Source organism: Emydura macquarii, unplaced genomic scaffold (genome assembly GCF_026122565.2).
Source record: "Emydura macquarii macquarii isolate MOO-44397 ecotype Brisbane River unplaced genomic scaffold, CSIRO-AGI_Emac_v2 contig_2473, whole genome shotgun sequence".
Taxonomy (NCBI): Eukaryota; Metazoa; Chordata; order Testudines; family Chelidae; genus Emydura; species Emydura macquarii.
This window is the reverse complement of record NW_027132610.1, coordinates 3857184-3873851: the sequence shown is the minus strand read 5'-3', so window position 1 is coordinate 3873851 and position 16668 is coordinate 3857184. Positions and strand designations below refer to the sequence as shown.

The 16668-nt window shown below is 37.4% G+C and overlaps 1 protein-coding gene across 3 annotated transcripts in view; it reads right to left on the bottom strand.

Annotated features, from left to right (window-relative positions):
- The window catches only part of IFT88 (intraflagellar transport 88), a 68486-nt gene that overhangs the window by 45923 nt on the left and 5895 nt on the right, over nucleotides 1-16668 (bottom strand). For all 3 annotated transcript variants that reach the window (XM_067562847.1, XM_067562845.1, XM_067562846.1), the window contains exons 5-14: nucleotides 14282-14335; nucleotides 13514-13577; nucleotides 13367-13436; nucleotides 9788-9878; nucleotides 8973-9077; nucleotides 7161-7263; nucleotides 6127-6241; nucleotides 5793-6024; nucleotides 3288-3358; nucleotides 1835-1921 (exon numbers count right to left, since the gene is read on the bottom strand). In XM_067562847.1, the coding sequence (XP_067418948.1) occupies nucleotides 1835-1921; nucleotides 3288-3358; nucleotides 5793-6024; nucleotides 6127-6241; nucleotides 7161-7263; nucleotides 8973-9077; nucleotides 9788-9878; nucleotides 13367-13436; nucleotides 13514-13577; nucleotides 14282-14335 (992 nt within the window). The remainder of the gene's footprint in view (nucleotides 1-1834; nucleotides 1922-3287; nucleotides 3359-5792; nucleotides 6025-6126; nucleotides 6242-7160; nucleotides 7264-8972; nucleotides 9078-9787; nucleotides 9879-13366; nucleotides 13437-13513; nucleotides 13578-14281; nucleotides 14336-16668) is intronic.

The following is a 16668-nucleotide window of genomic DNA, read 5'->3' as shown; positions in this document are numbered from 1 at the left end:
AAGTTGCATGAACGTTTTTTAACTGAAGTTTGAGACACTTCAGTAACAAATTAAGAAATCTACATAATATCCATGTCTCCTTAATTTCTCTAAAGAAAATTAATTTGCTAAAATACACATGTGTAGCTGTAATACACCATGAACTCATTGCAAAGTAGCTGAAAACCCAGCTCAACTGTCTGGTTAAGATAGATTTTCAATGTCTTTGTGTGGCCGGAGTTGTGCAAGGCAGCTAGAGCACACAAGTGAATCTACCCCAATATACACAAACCCATCTAATGTGTCTAATCAGAAATCACTTAATTAGCCACTTAGTGAATATCTGTAATGTTGTCATTGTTGTCATGTTATTTAGGTATAAAGAATAACTTTTCTTTTTCAATATTTGACGACGGGCATATGTGTATCCACGGCAGGTATTTAGTGAATAGGGGCAACATCAGGGAAAGTTGAATAAAAACTAAAAGATAAATAAATATGTATTTATACACACATACACAATGCATAATAAATAAATGAATCTATTATTTTGCTTCCTTTGAACACAACACTAGATGCAGAAGAAGCAAATTTGACTTGCTAATATCTTAAGCAATGGAAAGCCACTCCTTACCAAACATATTTTTTTAGGGGCTGAGTAGCCAGTGCAGCTATACTAGGGAAATAATAGGGGTCTATCTATTATTTAATCATCAAACACCACATTGTGGGCTAAACACTTTTATACTGTAAGAGGTTATTTGTTTTTAAATTATCTATAGATAGGTTTATTAACAAAATGTAACTGCAGGATCTGCAAGTCTTAAATTTTCCTCTGCTTGTATATATTCATAAATCATTAATAATGGTGACTTATTTTCATTTTTATGGGCAGGAGAAAGGGGTAGAGGAAAAACCCACTTTCCTCAGCAAGCTTTCTTCGCTTCCATATTACAAATATTTCAAATACTAAGGAAATTCCACACAAACACTTCCTCTGGTGAAGTTGAAAATGTAAGTACATATCAGTGGTTTGAGAGCAGATTACCTTTCAAGATTATAAGAGTTAAATAAACAAACAATATCCTTCATACATTAGAAACGTAGAGTTCAAATTGCATTTTGAGAAGGCTCCCTAATACCTTTACTTTGTCCATGTAGAGAGCTTACATACTATTTTCTCTTCTTGAGAAGAGTATGAAAAATGTGTACCAGAAAACTTTTAATATACAGTATTTAATACATATGCATCTCTGATACAAATGAGCTGCTCTATCACCACATTAACTTTTACACTTGTCGTGTAAATGTTCTAATAGCATGATCTAGGCATATAAGGTTTATATATGGAGCCAAGATCAGCTCTGTCCAGTAATATTTAAGCAATCGGTTTGCACACAGAATCAGACGCTCTGATCCTGTGGGAAGTCATTAGCACCAGAGGAGTATGACACTGTATGTGTTCAGGCATGTCACATTCAGATCTTTGGTGAACAGTGCAGAACGACTGCCTTTTGTTTGTGATTTGCATCATCAGGAATTTTTAAGGTTCTTGTATAAGTACTTTGTATGAAGGTAAAGAGAGTCATAAAGCAACTCAATAGCTAAATGATTGACATTTGAGTTTCTATGGTCTGTTATGCAATTAAATTGTTTTGTAGATGGATAAAGCACAATATATTTCTGATTTTTTTCAGGGCATTGCTTTCAGGGCAGACAAAGTACTTTGAGTGCTTTGTTTGAGAAGCGCAACTCAAATGCTACATTTTCTCAATTTCTACATTTGTGAACTTGGTTTTATAATTATGGACAGAAATTGGCATGCGTAGTTAAACTGAAGAGAACTGTCTCCTACCAGTCATAGCCTATAGCAAAGGAGGTTTCAATTGCTGGTGCAATCAATTTAGCAGCTGTCATGATATATTTTTCTGCCATGGCTTTCCTTAGGAATTAAAACAGATATATATCAGTGTTTAGAATAAGAATATATGAAAACATCAAAAAGTTACTATTGACTTATCCTGGGCCTTGAATCGCTATTCACCAACTAAGCCTGAGCATCATCTATATTGTTTAACCAAGACAGCAGTAAAATAATGGTATGATTTAAGGATAATATTAAGCCTTTCAATGAGTAATATATAGATTGGGTAGCCAGTAATGCTACAGTATTTCCTAGGACCAGAAGTTTTGTGAGACTTGTATAAATCCAAGAGAGATGTTAGTCACTAAAATACACCATTACATAACAATCATACCCTAGCAAATGAGATCGGAGCATAATGATTTATAATACAGAAACTAGATCTGATAATAATGTGTACACTGCGACTAGATCTGATAATAGTGTGTACACTGCGACTGACAGTGACCCTTCTATCCAGATAGATAGACTCAGAATAGCGGGGCTTATGGTAGTGTGCTAAAAATAGCAGTGTGGACTTTGTGGTTCGGTTGATGGCAGCTTGGGCTGTCAAGCCCACCCAACCCCTGGTTCTGATGGAACCGCAGTGTTCTCAATGCTATTGTTAGCATGCTAACTCAATCCCTGCTAGTTCTGTCTACTCCGGCTGGGAGGCTTGCTCCCAGCTGTTGTGCAGAATACCCCTAGAGTCTAACCTTTATATGACCTTTAAGTGCCAATAGGCCACATATGCTGGGTGCTTTGCAGTGGTCTAACATACTCAAATGCAATCCTGGGAGGCTTTTGGACAGGGCTCAGAAAATTAAAAAAACAAAAAACCAAACCCTGAGCAGTGTGCTTCACTGATGGGGAACATGCATACACACAAGTGTGTTACAAATTCTTGTTCTCCATTTATTCATCATCTCTATCCCACTCCCTAGGGATGCACAGGACTGTGACCAAGGGCCAGGTTTTTCTCCTTCTGCTTCTTTATTTTAAACCAAATCCCTCCCCAGTTCCTAACTAACAGTTAGGAGATGAAGGAAATCTTCAGAAAAATGGGGGCCTTTGTTCTTCCCTGGTTGGGCTTCAAAATGGAGTTGTTAGCCAAGGACACAGCGATGGTTTGTGAAGGTCCCTTAAAATCTTATTCCCTGGCAGTTTTTCAGCCTATTAGGACAAAAACTGCCCACCTGCTTTAGCATATCTAGTATGTCTCCTGACACTTTCACCAGCCCAATGGTCATTATTGGGGAATTTATGTAGTGTTTTAAAACCATCCCATCCAGAATAAGGACTAGCTCTCGGGCTGTGCAGCTTGGAAGGCTGATGGCAATTTCCATGGGCTAGCAACCATGGAGGCATATTTGGAATGGATAGGGACCTATGTTTCCAGTATTACCTTTCACGTTCCATTTGCCTTAATTGGTCATTTTTAATGGCTTCAATCAATAGATTAGTATGTGGATCATCCTAAAAAAAATAACAAAATAAGTTATGGAAATGTTTGTTTATATATATAAGATATAGTCATATACGTATATTAATACAGAGTATAAGTAGTAACTGACATATTATATACTATACCTTTTTAAAAAGGCATATTTCAGTTAAATAATTAGACTCTCATTTTTCAAAGAATTTGTTATGTTCAAAAGAATTTGTGTACCATTTTATAGGTTGATATCCTCAGACCTTTGGAATAATTAATTAATGGTTGTGATTAACAAAAGTAAAAACAATTACATTTGTGACTAGTAACCTTATACTGTTTGTCTGCTACTGTATGTCGATCACACTTCAGATTAACCACATAGATTACCAACTATAGTACTCTGTGTATCAAATCTATGGCCCTGATTCAGCAAGGTAAATAAGCATTGACAGCAATGGGACGACTCACATGCTTAAAAGTTAGGCACATGCTTAAGTGCTGCACAAAGGCCCCAATTCAGCAAGGCAGAAAGGGAGTCTGACCGACTACATCACGTAATAGATCTGGTCAGTCTTCAGGTTTTATGTATAATCATAAGTCTTTTCCATCTATAGAGTCCATTAAGTCATGAAGTCAGTCTCTTGTGTCAGTTTCACACATAGCATATCTAAAAAAGCAATTGTGTGTGTGTATACATGCTCCATGTATTTGTTGAGGATACCTCATCAATACACAGATTAAAAACCAGAAGAGATCATTGCAATCATCTAGTCTGACCTCTTGTATAATAGAGGCCATTGGACTTCTCAGAATTTCTGTGTGAACTACAGTATGTTTTTTTAGGAAAACATCCAATCTTGATATAAAACTTTCCAGTGAGGGAGAATTCACCACAACCCTGGATTAGTTGTTCCAATGACTAATTACCCTCATTGTTAAAAATCTGCACTTATTTCTAATCTGAATTTGTCTAGCTTCAACTGCCAGCCATTGGATCTTGTTATACCTTTGTCTGCTAAACAGAAGAGACTTTTATCATCAAATTTCTGCTCCTCATACAGGTGCTTATAGACTGTGATCAAGTCACCTCTGAACCTCATTTTTTATAAAATAAATAGATTAGCTCTTTGAATTGTGTACACCACTGGACATAGTATTCCAGGGATAGTCACACCAGTGCCAAATACAGAGGCACTATAATCTCCCTACTCCTACTTGATATTCTCCAGTTTACACATCCAAAGCTTGCACTAGCTCTTTTGGACATAGCAGCACAATGGGAGCTCATGTTCAGCTGAATATTTACTGTGATCCCCAAGTCTTTTTCAGTCACTACTTCCCAGGATAGTTCCCCTCCATCCTTTTAATAAGGCCTACATTCTTTATTCCTAGAAATGACTTAACATTTTGGCCACACTGAAACATATGTTGTTTGCTTATGTTTAGTTTAGCAAGCAATCCACATCATGCTGTGTGATCAATCAATTTGATTTGCCTTTGAGCACTCATTTGCATTCTGCCCATTAATCCAGTTGTCTGAGATTACTTCTAAAACAACAAACTTCTGAGTAGGTTAAAAGAGGTTCTCTTTTTCCTTTAAATCAACCTGTCACAAAAATTTTCTTCTTTTCTACCAAATGTGGAATTTTATTTCAAAATTATGCCGAGCTGCATTGCAGGATAAGAAATATTTAGTCCTACATCAATTATGTCGTCATGCCATAGGGCTAGAAATGGAGCTTTACCCCAGAAAAAGAGATTCACATCTTTCCCATGGAATATAGAGGACTTGCTTATAGCCCTAGAAAATCATAACCTTGAATAGAAAAACTATTTTAAAAGGTGTCTTAAGTTTATTTGTTGTTTTTTCTTATCTCAGAGTTGTGAACAGTTGGCCTCATGGTACAAGGAAGCCTAACTTTATTGGTGGAGGAATATTTTTAAAAAAATAGTTCCAATAAACTAAAGTTTTATTTTATTAAAGTTTTATAGAACTTTTATAGAACTCTGTAAAACTTTAATAAAATTATTTTTCTGTATAATGTGTGTGCTGTGGTATTAAAGATTTTACTGGCACTCATTTCAGATAATTTGCATAATTTACTCATTGATTTGTCATTTTTATTATTTTAACATAAGTATTTTATGTAAATATATAAATAAAAATGACAAAGGAGTAAGTAATCCCAAATGAGTGCCAATAAAACCTCTATAATACACCACACAACTATGTATTTTATGTATACACACATTTTCCAGAAAAACTATTTTAGAAATGTTTTCAAGAGCTTTATTACTAGTGAGTAGTACTGCCATCCTCAGCTCATGCTCGTAAAACATCACACCATCGTGTGTGTATATGTACACAGACATGTACGTACACATTATATACAAAGGATTCTTTTTCCTCAACATTCAGAATTTTCCCTCTTTGCAAATAAAATTTGTAGATTTTGCTTAGTTCATACTTACATTTGGTGAAATGTATTTGTCATCATAATCAATTTCCAATGGAACAGTGATCAGTTTTTGGAAAGCTTTTTTCATTTGTTCACGTTCTCCAATGGCAAAATAACAAAGGATCAAGTTGAAGCCTGCTTTCAGGTTTGGAGATGTGCTCATTATGTGTTCAAATGAACTAATGCCATCAGTGTACTGTCCAGTTTTAATAAATGCAACTCCAATGTTCTGCATTATTTTAATCCTGATCGAAGAAATCATTGTTAAATTATATTTTCAATCATCATGTACTACAGTATGTATAAAACAAATAAGGAATTTCAAAACTTTTACAGTATAAACTCACCTCATTTCTTTATGGACACTTGGAATCTGATCTAGAGCCATACGGTAGAATTTGATAGCTTTTGAATAGTTTCGTTGTTTTAAATAAATGTTTGCCATATTCACCTTCAGTCTGCCTATCACAAAAATAAACTGAATGAGCTATATTTCAGTCTTTAAACAATATTCATCCCATTCCTCCTCATGCAAATTTTGAATCAGTAAGACTGCAGAAGCACCTTTTTATGTATAACTGTGTGTAACAGGGTCTTCTGGCCCTTTAAATTCAGGCATGGCCCAGAACAGCCTGTTCCTGACTTCCATTCAGAATGGAGAGAATTCAGGGAGAGACAGCAAGGGATTCTGGGAAAGGAAGGACTATATAAAACAAGCTCCGTACTCAGTCTAGGAGATCAGGGATGAGACAGGATTTGCTGTTGTATTCTCTGCTGAGAAAGCTTGGGGAAGCAGATCAGGAGGGGCAGTGGGAAAACAGCCTGGGAAGAGACCTAGAGACAGGCAAGATACAAAAGGAAACTGGAGAGAGTGGGAGGAAGGGAATGAAGGAAGTGGCACAGAGAGCTCAGGATGGGAAGTGTTAGCTTCTTAATTTGGGGCCCATGGCTGGGGCTTCCAGAGGATGGGAAAGAACCTCCCATTCACAATCAACAGGAGGAAAACCAGGGCAGACAATGATGGAAAGGACTACTGAACTGTTTAAGCTAGGGACGGAAAACAACGATAATTATTGACCAACACTGCATCAGCAGGGATGAAGTATGGCCCAGGGAGAGCAAAGGATGTATTTTTTTTTATCTGGACTTATGCTTAGCTTGGAAAGGGAAGACTTTTTGGATTAGCTGGAGGACTAAACCACATCAAATCATCCAAGTACCCATGGTCTGATATTACAAGGTGGTGTTTGCTGTCAACTCTGACTGGCTTCTATGGGAGTTGAGAGCACTCAGGAGGTGCTCAGCATCTCAAAAGTAAAGTCAAATAGCTGGTTAGTGAATGTGCTGCCATCAGTATCAGGCATTTTGGTCTGTAACTTACCTCCATTACTGAACATCTTATTTTTCACTATGACTTGATATGTATTTAGTGCTTCAGCATACATTTCATTAGCAGAATATTGACTAGCCAAGTTGAAAAGAACCTGTAGAAAAAAAGAGAGAAAAAAAAAAGTGAACACATGACAAAACCACATCCCTCTCTCAAAAGTAACCAATTTGAATCAAAGCAGCCATTAGAAAAATTTCAATACGTAAAATCAATCAATCAATAGATAGATAGATAGATACTTCAATATATTTGGTTACTAAGGTACTTTCTTAGTTGTTTGCAGTGCTACTGAAGCTATATTAGTTCCAGGATAGGAGAGAGACAAAGTGGATAAGATACTAATCTTTTGTTGGACCAACTTTTGCGGGTGCAAGAGATAAGCTTTCAGGCTCCACACAACTTTTCTTCAGTCTGGGAAAGGAATCAGAACGTCACAGCTAAATACAAGATGTAACAGATTGTTAAGTGTAAAGAGTTGCAAGAAACCATTCAAAATGAAGTTGACAATTAACACCTCTGCAGTCATAGGACAAAGCAGAGTTTGTGGGTTCCAGATTGTTTTAACTTCATAAACCGACTTCACTTTGAATGGTTTCTTGCCACCTGTTAACTTCGTATGCTTAACAAGCCCTTGTACCTTTCCCAGACCTAAACAAGAGCTCTGTATAGCTTGAAAGCTTGTCTCTTTCACCAACAGAAGTTAGTCCAATAAGAGAGATTACTTCACCCACCTTGTCTCTCTCATACTTCCTTAGATAATTGGGAAAATGAGAAGAGATAGCAAACATTTTGCATCTAAATATGTCTGCACATAAGCTGTTAAGAAGACATGGGACAAACATAAAACAGGGATTTTATCATCTGCAAATGTATTTTGTGTTCCATAGTCTAATTGTTTGTGGAGTAAAGAGGTATTTCCTTTTATCTGGTTTGAACTTGACAACTTTCAATAGAATTGAATGTCCCTTGTTCTTGTATTATGAGACAGAATGAACAGAAGTTCCCTACCTACTTACTCTATAATGTTCATTATTTTGTATACTTCTATCGTGATCCTCATCATACCCACCTATTCAGAGGAAGCTATCCTTGGCAAAGGAACTCCCTTCACAGTTAGTGTTACTTTTTAGGCCTAAATATGAGTAAATTATGAACTTAGATTATGAAGGTGGTTGTTGTTTTTTTTTAACTCATAGAATGTGTGTAATTTTTAGCATAGTTCAGCAAGGCATAGGCCCCTATTTGTGGTTTATCTGCTCACGAAGGGTGACTTTTGTAAGATGCTATTAAGAAAAACAGAAAAGGCTTATCCGTATCTAGATAAATTACATCCACCACTTTCTTATCTTTATTTTTTAACCTGCCTTCAAATAAATTACCAAGTTAGCCTGGCTTGACATCTTCTTAGTAAAATACTGCCAGTACAGTATTAACTAGAGTACAACTTTAAATTTTCCCTAAATATTTGGGTAGGGACTCTACATAATATTTTCTTAAAGCCTACCAGCAATTTAAAGAGCTGAAGACAAACCCTTAATTTTAAAAATATCATAAACTTCAGGAATGTTAACAACAAAAAGGTACCCTTTAATTGCTATTTTCCATAATTACAGTAATTATTTTAAAAATCATTTCTAAATATACAATGTATCTGATCTGGAAAGTTGTTCTGGAAACAAACAAAATATGTGCATTAGAGCAGACTGAATTTCATTAAAAAGGCACGTTACTGGAAAGCACACTTTACACCCAAATCTTAGTCAGACACACAGACATTTCAGCACTTACTGAGTAATTACTTACTGAGTAAGTAAGATCTAAGTTGATGTTTTCTGGAGATGCAATTTGCTCACGTTGCCTCACCAACACTCTTTCCTTTCTTCCAGCATCTTTTGCCTTTTCCAGAGCCTTAAAACAGATATTACAGTTTAGTGTTGCCTTCTGTCTTCCCACTCAAGACCATTGCTGTATATTTCAAATACAAATGAAGACATTATTTTCATACATATTTTATTTATGCACCCAGAACATATGCAAACAACTTACAGCAGATAAGCAGCAATATTACACAGAAAAGAAGTTTAGATTAAAACAATATTCTGAATGAAAATTCAGCAATGCACCCTCCATAATGCACTAGTAGTCACCCTACTATTAATGCAGGATCTCAAAAGAGCATGAAAAGTAATGTTATAAACAAAGTATGAAAATCAAAAATCAGTCATACCATTTTACTTAAAGCCAGATTTGTAAAGATATTTAGGCCTAACTACTTTTAAAAACCTGATCTTAAGACACTACGAAGCAGCAGCGTGATTAACGTTATATAATGTTAAGCACTTTATCTCCAGCATATCCAAATATCGCTGACTTGGGTGGACAGGAGAGAGAGACACACACTAAGCATCAAGTTTCTGTCTCCTTTGTGACAATGCACACCACAACTACAAGATCAGTCATAACAATATCAAAATTAAGACAACCTAACTTAAAACAATTTTCAATAAATTTCCAGTTGTTAGTCATAATGCAAAGTCAATTTAGAATTTAAAAAGTATATTTGTGTGTCCTGCATATAATAATAATAATAAAAAACAAATGAAACCCAGATAAATTACCAATTTTAAGTCTCCACAGCTGTTGGCAAGGCAGCTTTCTTCAACCAACTCATTCACTTTTTTTTCTAACTGTCTAATCTTTTCTTCTGGACTAAAATTAGGGAAATAATGGATCATTTGTCATATATAAATACCAGTAATGATATAAAAATAAAGCTTTTTTGCAGATAGTTTATTAAAAAGAATGCATCACTGTTGTCTTGGGTGTCATTAATATACCAAAGCATCTGACATTTCTTAAGGGACAACCCAATTTTAAAAGTGGCTCTTTGTTACTGCCCTATCCGAGGTTCTATCAGTAATGAAAGCTAGTGAAGAAAATAAAGAGAAGATCTTGCAGTTATACCATGTTCAGCTATTAGTTTAGTGACGGAAAAGAGGTTTGGGTTATTGGGCACTAACCCTCTTAGTGTAATCAGTGGGATCAATATACATTTCAAGGCTCAGCTTGAGCTGTTTGGGAAAAGATAGTATAGATACATGCATTAGGTGAAACTTTCAAGCATCCAACGGAAATCCAGTATTGCATGTTGTAGGCCGCGGAAGATATTTGTGACGTGTTGGACAGAGATAGGGGCTTGACGGGCCTGGTCAGAACCGGTTTGATAAGAGGCACTGCTCAGCTTGGTAAACAGGCTGTGCAAGGCCGTGTGAATTTGTCTGTGGTGCCAAAAGAGGAGGAAAGTGAGGAAGCAAGGTCAGGTGCTGTAAATTAGCCAATGCTTGCTGTTCCTCAGAGAATGCTGTATAAAAGCTTGAAATGCAAATTGTGCAACGAGACTCGGCCATGAATCCACTTGGATTGCATGGCAAAATCCCCTGGCAGCCTGCTTCGCAGCTCGCCATAGAGTCTCCAGTTGCTGTTTGGAGCATAAAATGTGATTAAAGATAAGTTTACCTAACTGGTGTGGGCCTGTTTATTCCTCACCTGGTATCCAGAATCTGCAGGCAGCTGTGAGCAGCAGTGCCTGGCATAACACATGTGTACTATTTTAAAGAGGTAGTTTAATCAAAAGTAGAAATTAAATTTGTAATGATAATTTTTTAAACAGTGTCAGTACTTTTAATCAAAATCACAGATTTTATCAAAAGTTGCGACTAATCCAGGATTATTTCATCTGTGACCAATAAATTAACTGAGTATTAATTTGATTATTTCCATTTTTCCTCCTCTTGCAGCATATCCTGCTATCCCTGGCTTTCAGGAAGCCCAATGGCCCAGCATGAATTTCTCCTCCCCAATCTGTTCTGTGCCAAGTCTCCAGCACCATCCAACATTTACACCAGGTTAGTATATTCACCACATCAGTTCTGGCATATAGGAAATCTGTTTGGGTCATGAGATCCTGGAAAGAAGGAACAGACGGAAGAAGTGGTGAAATTTACTGTGACTTTCCTAGCAGGAAGATACTCCGAAATTTCTGCTATAGGACTACAAGCACCACTGGCATCCCTTGTAGGCAAAAAGGCAAGTACTCTTCCAGTCCTCTAACAGATCTGATCCTCTTATGTACCACAGCACTCTGTGGTGACAAAGACCACAGCTACATTCAGGCTCCTGAGCCACAGACAGAGGACAAAATACTAGAGGGGGTTGGGAGGAAAGCTAGTTGTTGTTTTTTTAATCACAAGAGATCCTATTTTCTCTCTGCACGATATTATGAATAACAACCATGACATTAATAGGAATCACACTTAAACCCCAACCCTGCAAAAACCTATTGACATGCTTAACTTTACAACAGTAAGTAGTTGCACTGAAATCAATTTACTTGAAATCAGTGGGACTATTTATGGTGGTACTCACAGTTCTTGGTCCAACATTATTTAATATTTTTATCAACAATCTAGATGATATAAAATCTTTTCTGGTAAAGTCAACAGATGACACTGATTGCTGGGGTAGTAAATAACAAGGGGGATAGGTTGCTGTTACAGAATGATCTGAATCAGCTAGTTAAATGGTCACAATCCAACAAAATGCATTTTAATACAGCCATATGCAAGACACTATATAAGAGAACAAAGAATGCTGGTTATACCTACAGCATAGGAGATTCTATCTTGGAAAGCAATAATTCAGAAGGGCTTAGGGGTCATCATTGATAATTCCCTCAACATGAGCGCTAAGGGTAATTCTGTGGCAAAAAGAGATATTGTAATCCTTGGAGGCATAAAAAGGGGACTATCAAGTAGAAGTAGGTAAATGATCCTTGCCTCTTTACAGAGCACTGGTAAAACCACTACCAGAATACTGTATCTAGTTCTAGTGTCCACACTTGAAGAAGGATGTGGAAAATCTGGAGAGAGTTTAAATGAGGACCACAAAAATGATCCAGGGGCTGAAAAATAAGCCTTATGATGTGAGGCTAAAGGAGCTCTGCCTATTTATTGACAGAAGGTTAGAGGTGACATAATCATTATGTATAGGAACTTACATGTGGGAATGGCTTTTCAACCTTGTTGACAAAGGCCTAGTAATATCCAGTGGGTGGAAGTCGGGCAAATTCAACCTTGATATAAGATGCAATTTCTTAGCAGTGAGAGAAATTAAGTACTGGAACACCTTACCAGAGGAGGTGGTAAACTCACTATCACTCAGAGTAATCAAAGTGAGATTAGATATCTTTTAGAAAGATATTATTTAATCCATCTTCTGAGAGAAATTCAACAGTCTATGTCTGTACGGGGTCAGGCTAAATGGTCATGGAGGTCCATGGTAGCCTTGGAATCTGTGAATCTATTAATTCCCCAGTCATCCCCTTCCTCCATAGGCCATGGAGAAAACAAGATCACTGCATTGCCCTCAGCTTGCTCTTAATACTGGCAGCTCCACATTAAGACAATGAAAATAATCAAATTCCATGATTCAGGACTACTGCTGGTCACCTGAAGGGAACAGAAAGGAATCTCCTGCCCTGATGAACAATTGGTCAGACATATCTTGGGGTGGGGATGGGTTTCACAGCTGGAGACGGAATACTAAATGAAGTGGACCTGTGATCTGAGATGGTACAGAGAATCGTCTTTCTTATATGCCTGGTTGGCATTTCTTATTCACATGCTGAGAGTCAAGCTGATTGCCAGATTTGGGGTCGGGAAGGAATTTTTTCCCCTAGGCCAGATTGTCAGGAGACTTAAGGGGTTTTCACCTTCCTCTATAGCATGAGGCGTGGATCACCTGCTAGGATCATCTGGGCATCTCTCACCTAATCAATTCCTTGCCATTGCAGGAGCCTCGGGCATTGGTGGCACCTCACTAAATAACTGTTTAGCTTCCCAAGGACTGAAATGCTTTAGTCTATCTCAAATAACTAGACTCAATACAAGGGTATCTGGGTGACAGTGGCCTGTGGTATATAGGAGGACAGCCTAGATGATCTAATACTCCCTTCCTGCCTTGAAGTCTATGAAATCTAGTAAAGCTAAGCATGTGCATGTTTACAGGATCTAGGCCTCAACATCTTGCAGAGAGAGAATTGGCCCCTAAGCTTTCTGAGTACCATGCTGTTGATGACTTTTCTAAGAACACTGAAAGCATTTGTTGCAAAACGGAACAACAAAAATGTGGCTACATACGTATCTTCATTTTTCATTTCTAAAGGAGGAGCAGGACCTCTTGCTTGACCAAGGGGATCAAATACGGAACCTGCAAATTAACACATGGCACTGAGAACTGTACAAAAATATCCTTCTCTGACAGACAGTGAATTCTATCAATCCTACCTCTCAAAGCTGCTTTACTGTAACCTGCTGCATGCACAGCTGTCAAAGGTCGAGCAACTCCATCCTTAAATTTAAAAAAAAAAAAAAAAAAAAAGACATTTTTGTGCTTGAAAATATTTTGAAAAAAAAGGGGGAAAAATAGGGGGATAAGTTACATATTGGAACATAAGTCAAAAGCATGCTTTATGGTTGATAAGATTGATCTAATATCATTAGTAAGCCTTGTTTAACTGACCAGTGTCTTTCACAACCCACAACAGACCCTACAGTAGCAAAATACATACTGGAATTATTTCTAAGTAATAAATGTTACAAACTTTTTCAGGTTAGTTTATTCCAAATGCCCTTTTACATAGATAACCCTAATTTTTGTTGTTGTTATTGACAATAATTTTAATGTATGCCATATAATTATCTCTTATTTTTAAAATATTCTTCTTAAGAGTTGGCCTGTTAGACTAGTGGCTCTGTAATGTGCTGTAACATCCTGCCATTCGGAGTGTCAGAATTCAGGGTCTGAAATCAATCTCTTTTTCTTGGGCAGCAAGGATTGAGAGCCCTAAGAAATTATGGGTCAGGTTGTCCTGGCCAATCCAACTGAAAGGGGCACAAGATAGCTGGAGACCAGATGTAACTCAATAGCTGGGAAACCCCAAGCTTAGGTGAGTCTGCCGCTGGCAAAGAGTCAGCATATCCACCTCCTGAGAACATTCGTAGTATAACTTCAGCATACTGAGCCCATACTCAAAGTAAATAATAAAATATTACCTGTATAGCTCCTGTCATTGGTCTTCCCATTGATGATGATAATGCAGTCTTTGACTACCGAAATAAAAAGTTAACGATCATAAACTCTTTTTTTACTCTAGAAGTTTAGAATCACAACTATAAATACTTAAATATGTAATTTTTTCTGTCTCATGAATGTACTACATTAGAATGTGATCCTGCTCCCCTTGAAGTCAATAGCAAAACTCCCACTGAATTCACTAAGGCAGGATATGCTTACATTGTAGGTCATAAATATTGAGGCATCTCATATGACTCCATAGTTATGGTTGAGTTCTAAAATTCCTGTTTTTCTCTAAAAGTAAGACGATCCTTGTAAAATTTCAGAGTGTTAGTTTTTATGCCCTTTAAATTTTCTGTGTGCTTTTTGTTTGGTTTCTGTTCATAAGTTTTTAATAGTCTCTGGTTGAAATTTGTCCGTGGCAGTTGTACTTTTCATTGCTAATGTTTTTTACTTTTATTTTTTAAATTGTTAATCTATACAATCTCTCTACACAAGTAGAGAGATGCATCCTGATAGACCTGGTATAATAAATAGTTTTTATTTTTAAATTAGGTTTAGGAGCACCTTGGCTGTTGTCCATGTAATAACTGTAAGTTATATGCTTGCTTTGTACCTAAACTTGATAAATGAGGCCCATAAAAACTTCTTCATTTTGAGTTATGCTTTTCTATCAGATTTTATCCTACAACAGAGAAGGTATATAAAAGTTAATTTGCAACAACTAATAGATAGTATGTTCTCCATTAGCAGATCCACTTTTACCCCCCTTCCCTGCCACTTAAATATCTTCATTTATAAACAGTTATGGTTGCTGCATGCGTAACAAACACGAAAGCAAATAAATGAAAAGTTAAGCCATCTAATAGTAAAGACCATCTACTTCTCCATGCACAGGCTCCCACCTTACCATTATTATAACTACCATACACCATACATAAGGATATGATTCAGTCCTGTAGTCACTGATTCTGTGACTTTCCAGAACCTTCAGGACTTTTACCACAGTGGCTGGGCTGGAGCAGCTGCCAGTCCCGCGACTGCCGGAGCAGCGACCCCAGGGCTGAAGCAATGGCCAGGGTTGGGTCTGCCCCGCTGGAGCAGGAGCAGCAGCGGGGCTGGAGCAGTTGTTGGAGGTCAGCCTCCAACATCACTCCGACAGTTAGTTCCCCCCCCCAGAGTATTTTTAATAAAAATCAGGGACAGGTAGCGGGTTTACAAGAATTTTTTTTTATTGCCCATGACCTGTCCCTTACTTTTACTAAAAATACCTGTGACAGAATCTTAACCTTAACCATAGGCCCTGCACCACAACTTTAACTCTGTCCCACCAGAGATTTTTTCTGCATCACATATCTAAGATACGGACTTTTCTATCTAGCCACAAGGCTAAAACTTGTCCAGTCTCTCACTATCTTGCATTTCGATTACTGCATTATTATTCTTTCTGGCCTTAACAAATGCAATCTTCTCCCACTCAGATCTATTCATAATACTGCTGCAAAGATAATTTTCCAAGCCCATTGCTTTGTCGATGTCACCCCTCTCTTCGATTCCCTTTGACAGTTCATTTACTGGCTTCCTCTTCTCCATTGTATCAAACATAAGCTGCTTGTCTTCATTTTCAAGGACCTTCACGACCTATCCCTATCACTCTACCTATCATCTCTCTTTCAGTATTGAAAAATTGACTTAAGCCACCAATTAGCACGTGATGTCAGCCTCTATCACCCACTTGTTAAATTTTCAAGCACCTTCATGCTTTCTCCCAAATCCGTCCCTCATGCCTGGGACAAATTCCCTGTAAACACCTGCAAGCTAACTCACAATCCCCCTTTAAAACTCTCCTTTGCAATGAGGTCTACAAAAACATTGACAACAATTAGACTATTGGAGTACTGAGACAGCACTGCCATACTGACCATTTTGTCTCATTGCTTCCTTGTACTTCCTCATTGGTATGTTTATATCTTTTTTTCTCTTGCCTTATACTGTAAACTCTCTGGGGCAGGAAGTGTCTTTTTGTTCCATGTTTGTAGAGCACCTAGCACAACAGGGTCCTGGTCCACGACTGGGGCCCTTAACTGCTATGATAATACAAATAATAATGCCAGCCTTCCATTACCCTAGGAACTGGCCCTCTGCTCACAGCTCGTTACCAAAGTAACCTCTCCAAACACCACTAATTACTACACCAAATATTCACAACTATGAGTACTGGGAAAAAATAATCTAGTAAAGGGGTGTATCCAGATCAAGGGACAGAGAGCAAAGTAAAGCCTGCAGTGCAGTGACTTTCAAAGGGACTTAGGTGCTTTTGAAAATTCTAACCAGAAAGCTTGCCTAACAGATAACTAAAGCAATA